Source organism: Epinephelus fuscoguttatus, linkage group LG17 (genome assembly GCF_011397635.1).
Source record: "Epinephelus fuscoguttatus linkage group LG17, E.fuscoguttatus.final_Chr_v1".
Taxonomy (NCBI): domain Eukaryota; kingdom Metazoa; phylum Chordata; class Actinopteri; order Perciformes; family Serranidae; genus Epinephelus; species Epinephelus fuscoguttatus.
The window spans coordinates 35,505,600-35,516,012 of NC_064768.1; the positions used below are offsets into that span (position 1 = coordinate 35,505,600).

At 42.4% G+C, this 10,413-nt stretch overlaps 1 protein-coding gene across 1 annotated transcript; it reads right to left on the reverse strand.

The window, feature by feature from the left end:
* Positions 1 to 264: 264 nt before the first annotated feature.
* LOC125904791 (replication protein A 32 kDa subunit-like) lies at positions 265 to 5,497 on the reverse strand. The gene is made up of 9 exons (XM_049602426.1): positions 5,349 to 5,497; positions 5,216 to 5,259; positions 5,012 to 5,113; positions 3,359 to 3,472; positions 3,213 to 3,275; positions 3,001 to 3,108; positions 1,316 to 1,408; positions 917 to 1,014; positions 265 to 753 (listed from the first exon to the last, which is right to left on the reverse strand). Exons 1-9 carry the CDS (start codon positions 5,359 to 5,361, stop codon positions 672 to 674), a joined length of 717 nt encoding a protein of 238 aa, XP_049458383.1. The 5' UTR covers positions 5,362 to 5,497; the 3' UTR covers positions 265 to 671.
* Between the last annotated feature and the right edge of the window lie 4,916 nt (positions 5,498 to 10,413).

Sequence of the window (10,413 nt, forward strand, 5' to 3'; positions counted from 1 at the left end):
TCATCTGCAATGGATTGCAGCATGCATCATATGTTAGAGAATTTTGCTAGTTTATTAACAAACATTAAATTATCAGATTCCTGTGGCGGATTTGGCACATGCAGACACATTGAATTTGCAGGAGCTAACGCAGTTTACACTAGACAAGCTCTCGTGTCAATAAACTTGTGAACATTTTGACAGTCATAACTGTTGAAATGCAAGAGCTGCACCCGTCTAAGATGCAAACTTCATGTCAGATAGTCAAAAGTAGGCATGTTGCAGTTTGTCTTTGCCCACTTGTTCTCTACCTTGAATGCTGGGAAACGGGACTACACAGAGACAAATGGGGACTGTAGTTCTTAAGAGAGGCGTCTTCAACAAAGGAGCACAAGAACATTTTGAACTTCATTTTTTTATATACAGCACTCATGACATGATTTGTAGGGTACCCACAAATAAATCAGAAACAAAAGAATATATGGTCAAACATAAAGAAGACTGATCGACACATCATAATTTTGACCTACACAGACAAAGTAATCAGCTACAGTACATCATAAATAACTAAATTAAACAAAAACAATTAAGAGTTATGTCGCCCTAAAAATGTGGGTACATCATGTACATCCTGACCAGCTGCAACCCAGGACTGTGATGTCTTGATGTTTCATGAGCCTCCAGGTTGCCCGCTAATGTTCCGTCGACTTGAAATGATGCTCATCAGAGGTGCAAAAGACATGGCCTTCATTTATCAGATGTGTCAAGGAAGTTCTGTTTGGAAAGAGAAACAGGTTGTAGATTAAGCACTTCATTCTTGTTTCAATAGAGTGCAGAATGTCAAGTGATAGGACAGTTTGGATTCTGCAAGCTGACCATCATCACCCAACATGTGCTTAATGTGCCTACTTTAAAGATGAGTGAGGCCGAGAGGTACCTGATGTCTCTGATACTGACGAAGTCCAGCTGTTTCTTCAGGTCGTTGAAACTAATGTCAATGTCACGCATGGAGAAACTTCTGATTACATGCAACACCTGACACAGGAAGCATGACATTACTTTTCAACCCTGTGGTGCTGTCATTAAGCATTTCACGAAATGCACAAGGTTCAAAGGATTCAACGAGTGTCGCACTGAAGCTAATGTCACAGCAGTTTCATGCTGCATCGCTATGGTGATCAGGTGAGAATCACACCTACCTAAGATGAGGCGACAGTGAAGAGCTCAAAATCTTGACACATAAAGGCAGTACACTGTTTAACTAAATACTGCTACTGGTAAGTGGGAAAATTTACATCTGAAATTTGGGTGTACTGACCCTCTAAAACGTACTCACCTGACCCTGGATGGTGGACAAACTCTTTGGCAAGATGCTTTCTGGTTGTCCAGGCAGCAAGGCAGCCGTGGTGTTCATGTTCACGTCAAATGCCTGCATAATCAACACAAACAGACGAACACAGATATGTCTTTTTGCAGTATTGTAGTCAGAGCAGAAGGATTTTGTGTTGAGCAAGGAGCGGCTATTTTTTTTTTTAGAAGGTGGAGTGGAGCCTTACCTCTCGCTCCAATTTCTCTCCGGTCATTCATGCCCCACCCAGAATGCATCTTTGCACCTGCGCACACCCACACTATTTTCTTTCAAAATTATGGAGTTTACTGTGTACTTCAGAAAAGAAACTGAGAAAAGAAGCAGCGGTACCTTGGAGAACGGTCCCTAACTGCGGGGAGAGGCGAGAGGGCTTCCCTGGAGGTCGGCCGCTTAACCCGGTCCGTCTCCTCTACACTTTGACTTATTTCCACCCTGCCGACAGCGGTACCGTGTAGAACGGTCCCTAACTGCGGGGAGAGGGGAGAGGGCTTCCCCGGAGAATCTACCAAGCTCATGTTTTATTTGTGAATAGAAGATTACAGGTTAGGGTAGTACGACGCAGTTTTTTTGAGCGGAGTGGTGAGCGAGTGGAGCGGGATAAAATTTATGATGGAGTGGGAGCAGAGCGAAGAATGCGCAGAACCAAGCAGAGTGGACGAGCGGCGCAAAGTGACAGGTCTGCCAGCAAGGAGCGGAAATTTTCACCTGCTCCGCTCCGCTCACATGCTCTGATTGTAGTTAAAGTCGATCAGGCAAGTAGAGGCGATTCACAAAATACGAGTACCCGTAGAGGCACTTTAATACACAGGTAATTCCACAAATAATCAATCAGGTAGCCATAGCATCAGCTACGGAGAACACAAAGCGTTTGTAGTGACAACAACCAGGTGAAAGCACTCTGGAGGGTAAACGATAGTAGCTTTATACTGATTCTTTGTGATGTTTGCACAAGGGCTGCCCCCTAGTGGTCAACCAAATGTTAGTCAACCAGAAAGGTTGATGCTTGTTAGAGATGCAACCTGCCATCATGCTCTTGAAAGCTGGCACAAAAAAGGCTCAAGAGTAGTGCCCAGTGCCTGACCTCGCATTTTCCAGGCGGTTACAGACGCAGCATGTGTACGGCCTCTAATTTCCAGGGCTGGTACCTGCGGTTATTCCACATGTCGGGCAGGAAATCCAAAGGGTGGGATCATTTTGAGAAGGTGAAGGACGAACCCAAGGTGATATGTAAACTCATCTTCATTGGTCGACTACAAACATGACGTATCATCTGAAACATGGAAGTAGCTACGTGCCCATTAGCCCACAGCATCATTAACAGGCGGCTCGCTCAGTGTGTGACGTGCACTTGGAGATAAAATATAGGCCTATATTAATGAAGGTTCATTAGTACAGTTTTGTATTTCCCTGTAATGTAGCACAGTGTTAACAATGTTACTGATACTATTCTTTCTCACACCTTCAACTCAAACCACCAAAATATATCATTTAATAAGTAGCTGAAGTGATTCAACCTTTTAAGAATGTACTACATGATATGTCAAGTGTTAGGTTTCAGTGGATCTCACATTCTGCTAAATAAAGAAGTCTGTTGTTAAAGACTGAATATTTGTCAGCGTTGTGGTATAAAAATTAACAAAAAGTTCTTGTACCTTTCCAAAAAACTGCATATGGGCTTGTACCACCTCCAACATGTGGGATGTGATCTCATTCAGGTCCTTGATACAACGGATTTTCATTGCCAGCAATGACCTTTGACCCTAACGCAACATAAAAAAGAAGGAGACACAGACATTGTCACAAAATCAATGCTAACTTTCCTTTAAAGCTCATCATCTCTAAATCCTTTGTTTGTATTACTTACATTGAAACTGTGGAGACTTCCAGTGACCTTCACATACGTTCCAGGAGAAGCAGGTGCACAGTCCTGTGAGAGACAGAATTTAAAACTTATATGAAAAACAGTGTAGTTTTCAGTTGTGGTTCTGAGAGCCTTTTGATGCTACTGGCCTCTGTGTTCACCCACTGCCGCACACTTAATGGTGGACCAGTCATGTCATCCACAGAGTACTGGATGTTTGTCACAAAGGGAGCCATTCCTCTGATGACGCCCACGACAGACACCTGCAAAGAGATGAAGCACAAACAAAACTCAGCACAGTAGATTATTCTTGGACCAAATTTGGCAACTTTAGGGAAACTTTGCCAATTTTCAACCAGCTCTGTGACGTGATAGAGCTGCTTTGTCTTTGATGACGCATTTCATGTCACCTGGTGGACTTTTCCAGGACAAAGAGTTCCAGGCACTCACAGCACAGGAGGAAGCCAAACACTGTACATCTGCACACACGGCAATGACACAGAATGAATCGCTTTGTATATCTGGACCCTCCCGTCTACAACGGGCTTGAAATGTGCCCTCATTTGAGGACTTGGCTCAGATTCTGGAGTAACTCCTTAAAGAATCTGATTGTTTGATTTGGCGGTGGGAACCTCTTGCAACCGCATGCCTTTGCTGACGTCAAACCCAGAAGATTTCGGACCCTGTGTTCCACATGGAAGACGAGTGCTCTAACCACTACACTAGGGAGGCCCCACTGCAATGACACAGAGCTGGTGGAAAATTGGAGTTATTAATATTAATTTCTGTAGGTCTTTGAAATTGGAATTTATTTCAACATTCATGTTAACACAGTCAGTGTAATAGCAACCCTATGCCACAGGTGGGACAAAGTCACAAGCCATCTCAAGTCTTGGCAATGAAGTCACAAGTCACTACCTGAGTCAAGACCAACAAGTCCCAAGTCACATCCAAATCCTCAACTCTGTGTTTAGAGTATACAATTGTTTGAGTCCATTCTTGTTAGGTTTCAAAGTCATTTGCCTGCTGCTGTGCACTGCCACATGCACATTTCCTTCCTTGTTTCACAACAATTGTCTGTGGTCATATTGGTGTGAAATGAGATTAGGAGTTGCTAAACACACTGCAAACCTTTTCAAGTACAATCTTACGGTACAGTAGGTCAGTCCACCACTTTGGTCCAGACTAAAATATCCCAGCCACTACTGGATGGATTGCCATCAAACTCACTACAGATATTCAAAGTTCCTCTGAGATAAATTATGACTTTCCTTTAGCATCACCATCAGATCCATGATATTTGATGATCTGATACATCTTAATAATCCACTTGACTTTTCATCTAGCGCCATCACTGAGTCAACATTTCAACCTGTCCCATACCTTGCTTAATTCATGACCAAACGGCATAAATACATACACCGATCAGCCAAAACATTCAAACCACTGACAGGTGAAGTGAAATAACTTTGATTATTTTGTTCCAATGCATTGTTCTGCTGGGAAACCTTTGGTTCTGGCATACATGTGGATACCACCTGACATGTTCCACCCACTCAAACACTGCTACAGACCAAGTATTTGTAGAATATTGTGAGACCGAAGGCCATATTGATTTTGGTTTCTACACATTTGTGTAGACAGATAAGAGGAAACAAGGCCAAGAATAGACTTATGTATAAAAACCAATGCAAGAGCCCACAGACGTACAAAGATCACCATTAGAGCTGTCACAGTGAGCATACACTCATGTAGAACGACAACCTTTGTTATATTACCAGTTTTTGTATTGCCACTCATACCTGGTGGAGTTCCCAGTCACCGATTGCAAAGCCACCTCTGCGGACTTGGGAAGCAGACAGCAGCTGAGACACTGTGCAGGGCAAAATCTGAAGAGACATCCTCTGTGACGAGATCAAGGTGAAATGATGTATCACAGTCTGCATGAGCTAACTTTCTTCATATCTGTGCATGGTATTTCAGGTATCGACAGAAGATTGACACACCTGGACTTTGTGGCTGGACATCTCATTAGGGGACTGACTGCAAGCTGTGCAGAAGCAAAAGATGGAAACCACATTCAGATAAAAGGGAGAAAAGCTTTTTTTGTAGGTGTGACTTTGATATTTATTAACTTACCTTGATTCCACATGACGAAATATCTTCAAATTTAACTTCCACATGGGCAACTAGGATCCCTTAGCGATGTTAGAGCACAAACATGAGACTTGAGGAGCTTCAGGAACCAGCACATAAACAACAATCAGGCTGGAAGCACTCGGAGAACACAGCCAACTGAGCTGGCAGCTTCTTAATGCAGAGGCCATCAGGTGAAATGAATTACAGCAATTACCTGCGCTGCGGCACAGGGCCGGAGAAAATGAGCTGCGGAGGAAATGGTCAGTTGTAAAGCATTTGCATGCTGCATTCCTTCGGCAATTCAGTTATTTGAATTCATTTTATTAAAAATCAATTCAACAGTGATTGACAGGTGTTCACGCAACTTTTGATAAACTTCATTTAATCTCTTCAAAATATGTTACAATGACATAAGACCAAAAATTGTCCATACAAAAGTGTGAGAGGAGAAGTTTGCTTGGCTGTGTGTTCGGATCCATCGTCTGTAGGGTTGGGTGCCACTCACATTCTAACCAATAAAGGTACCTGGAATTTAATACTGGTACCTTTTTGGGTACTTTCTGTAATAACTAAAATGTGATTTTTGAACAAGCTGCAGAAGTAGTCTCACTCTCACACATACAGCTTATCTTCCGTCTCTGTCTGAACCCAACCCTAATTATTTGAAATAAATCCAGGTGTGGTCTTTATCTAACACAGTGTAGCCCTGATCCAGGACTCATATTGGGTATCACAGTCCTGCATCGGTATATCCTGGAACTTAAATATTTCGGTCGCTGAGTGGCTAATGAGAATAACTACAGCAAGAATGTTGACAATCCGAACTCACTGATGGGTAGACGATCTTCTTAATGGCCTATTAGGTGAAGAAAATCAGGTAACTAAAAAGGGTTCTGCCATAACAGTCAATACAAACAGACGATGCAGACTCAGACCAATTTGGCATCTTATACCCAGAGACGCTGCGATCCCACTCAGTCTGAGACGGTAATGCAGCTCATCACAACAATGACCTCGCAAGATATGCTTCCACTGAACACTGTTGAAGGTAAAGGCTTCGGGAAGTTAATGGAATATGTTGTATGCTAAAGTTTTCTTTTTTTCAGACTAGTCGACTCGTCGTAATTAAAATTTTTGTTCAGTTGACAGGGACTTGAGTCGCCACGAACATCCCTAGTATGAATCTGCTTTTACCGCTACGTCTGCGCCCTCGTTGAGGACTTGGCTCAGATTAATCTGATCCCATTTGATTCGGCGGTGGGGCAGCATGCCTTTGCTGAGGTCAACCCCAGCAGGATTCGAGCCCGGGACCTTCTGCATGAAGATGAGTGCTCTAACCACTATACTAGGGAGGCCCTAGAAATGTCCCTAGTATAGTATAGTCCCTTGGGTGAGCATCTGTCATGTTCCTTGTGAATCTGAACCTGCCAAATGTTGATTTCTCTCCAACCAGAACGCCGAAAAAGATTTCCAACCATCCATGAGTTCTCATTCTTAACATTCTTTTCGTGACAAATTTAACGAGCCACTCGGTGACTAAAATGTCCGAATTCAGGGAGACAGCGAAGCAGTGTGGTGGTACATTGTACGGTGGGGAGGTTTGATTGATATCCCAGAATTCCATACAAGACGACCGTTCCATTTCCAAATAACCTGGTACCAGACAGAAGAGACGATTGGAGTTGACCCAGCTTTGCTTACACAAAATCACAAACAATAGGCAAATGAAAAACATACAGTTATCACTAGCACACCAACAGTATTAACCTGTAAATATATCACATCTTGTTCATGACTGAAGTAAACAGAAGCTGAATTAAGAGCTGAAGTAAAATTGAATCCATCACAGCAATTTACATGTCAAACAAGTCGGGCTCTTGAAAACAGAGCACATCCATCAAATGTACATCAAACTTGTTCGTCCCCTGTTGATCCTATACAGTATTTACACATGTGCAAAGGAATACAACAAATCAAAGAGTGAAATCTCTAAATACCCTAGACCTTGTATCTGTTTGGCAAATGTCTCAAACCTCACAGGAAGCCAACTGTCCCCCACCCCCGTCCTTTTGTCTAGAAAGGTTGAGGGAAGAAATGTGGCCGGAAATGACTCTACCCATCATCCTCTGCTCTGCTTAGAGCTCTGAGGATATGGCTGACCTACTTTGAGTCCAAACTTTGCTGCTTGTGAACAGAAAGCCACAAATACCACATTCTTGAAGCACAGCAACATTGTCCAAAGCAGCATAGACGTCCTGCAACAGACAGGAATTTTAATACTGATTTGTGGTATTTCTGTTCATACCAAAGCACCACGCATAGAGTCAGTGAAACGCAGTGCACCTCAAGCACAACTTCTGCCAATTCTGTGTTTGAGTGCAGTGTCAATGAGGCCACTCTAGTGTCAAAGAGAAAACGGTGAATTGCAGAAATAAGGCAAATCTTAATCATGACAGGAAAATCTATTACAGCTAAGGGGAGATTTGAAGGCCATCGAGTGGATAACTGTTGGCAGCAGGTCAAAGAAAATTTGATTTTCCGCCAGAGTTTGAGAGCAACGAAGGAGCCAGGATTGTTTGGTTTTACAGGTTCCTGTAAAATTTGTAAAAGTGCACAAATTATGTATGACCTGAAAGGCAAAAAGGGGTCCCGAGTATGATCCTCTGCCAAGTGCTGCAACAACTTAATAGGCTTAGAATTAGCCTGTCGGAAGCATGAAGAAAGGGATTACTGTAAGATCCAGAGCCAAAGGAAACGAGGAGCAGTGACACAGTGAGAGGAGATCAAGTTAAACACAACAGTATTATGTATCAAAAAAAAAAAAAAAAAAGCAGAGATCCTCTGGCTCATGGAGGATTGTGTGTGCTGGTGTCTTCTCTCGCATCTTCCCTGAAGGTGAGAGGCACTGCATGCATAAGTAGACTGTTGGCTGACATTGTGTTCGCCTGGTAAACAAATACCAACGCAGTTATCACACTGAATCCAGCCTCACAGAGCTCCTCCATATAATGCAGTAGGTAGTTATGAGGAATAAATATAAACAACAAAATAAAAGTGCTTTCAGTGAGAGTCACTGAATCCCTCTCCCTTTCCCCTCATTCAGGTCTAAATGGACTCTGACGTGAATATTCATGTCACTGTTGTTGTAATACAAGCAGCTCATCGTTCAGATAATTAAATCTATGTTTAGGCAACGTAAGGATTGCTCTCAAGAGTAGATTTGTTCGCCACATGTGGGGGAGTCACTCCACAAAGTCTTTTAAATGTAGGCTTCATTGTAGTTTGCTTGTTCAAGGATGATTCTGGTTTATTTCAACTTAGGTTTTATGTTCATAGTTTGAGACATTCTTACATTGTACTCACCAAAAATAATTGCTAAGATCTGGGAGCAACATTGCTACAAAATGAAGTCCAGTGGCCGAGTGATGCTATCAGACAGGTTGTAAAGCCAGCTCAAGACAGTCAACTCCCCAAAAGTGACACTGTGGTTTTGGCTCTGTCTGAAATTAAGGATCAAATGTTTCAAAAATTACCAATGATTTTAAGGCCAATGTTGATCTCCTTCATGGGAGATATGATCTCCTACATATGAGATGTTATCTCCTAATAAAGGACAAATTATCTCCTACGTACAGGATGTTAACTCCTACCTGAGAGATAAACCTCTAGGCTTAATCAGACTGTTTTCAGAGTGAGCATGCAGAATGATGATTCCAAGGTCTTTTAATATTTTCCTCATAAAGGATGTATTATTTCGGCGATCCACCATTAATCAGAACGTTGTTGCTACAGTATAAGAGCTAATAGTGATTGTGTGAACTCAACCTGTTTGCTGGTATTTGAACTCTGCAGAGTATGCTCATCAAAGTGTTATGGTGGCGTTCTATCAGTAATGTTAGTGCAAAAAGACATGAATTAATAGGCTTGTTCGATCCCTGGCAATCGCCGCACAGTGCATGCTGATTAGTTTGGTGTCCGACTTCATCCCGACTTCCTCTGACGTCTTACAAAACTGGACAGTGATAATCTAGCGGGAGTGAGGCGGCCTCTGTTTTTAGAGCCAGGCGCTGCAGTTGCTCTCCACCAACTGCGAGACCCAAGGCATGATGGAAAAAGCCTGACTCTAACTTGATCTAACAGCTGATTGGTTTAGATGTTGACTCAATAAGATGATGTGGTAGATAAACTTTTTTTTAATCTTTGTTGAATTTTAGGGATTTAGATTTGTCTGATTTGAAGGTTTATTCTGTAACAACTGAAAACATCGTCATTCACCATAAACTGAAGTCTACTGTATATTAACATTGGGCTGTTTTAATTATTGAAGTATTTAACACCACAGAGACTTGTGGTCAGTGGGATGTGAGGATTCTTAAAATAACATCTGTACAGCCCTGATTATATCTGACTGATCTTTAATGATAGCTGTTGTCTTGTATTTTTAACCTTATAGTCAGACACAGTTTAGCCTGTAGTTGAGGGGACAGGTCTGCTCTGCAGCAGCAAACTGATATGATGCTGATTTACATGGGAATTCATGTAAAATGGAGGTTGAATCATGAACATAAATTACAGATCACCTGTAAGGCATTAATAACTTAACATTTTTGATAATCAGCATCAGATCTGAAAGGATGTGAGTGTTTCTGTGACTTCCTGTAGGGACTGAAGGTTGCTGGAAACTGTCGGGAAACCATCCGACTTCACCGCAGCTTTTTGTCTGCTCTCGTCTACTTTCCAGGCGAGGCGCAGTTCATCTCAAACGAGCCTAATCTCTCCTTCTCTTTCACGCTCACTTGTTCGCTGAGGAGTATGTGCACACATGGGGACCTAAATGTTGCGCAGTTCTAGTGCGTATAAAATACAATCGTGCTGGCGCCACTGCACAGTTCCATTATGCTTTACAGTGGACATTTGTAGTTAGTTAACTGCATTTGGCTGAACATTCGGTGCCCTTTGTGCGGTGCACTAAGCGCTTCACTCTGCACAACGTTCCCACTTTAAAAAGTGCCTGATTAAGCCTAAAAGTTCATCTAGACAGATAATCTAGCTATTATCTCGTTCA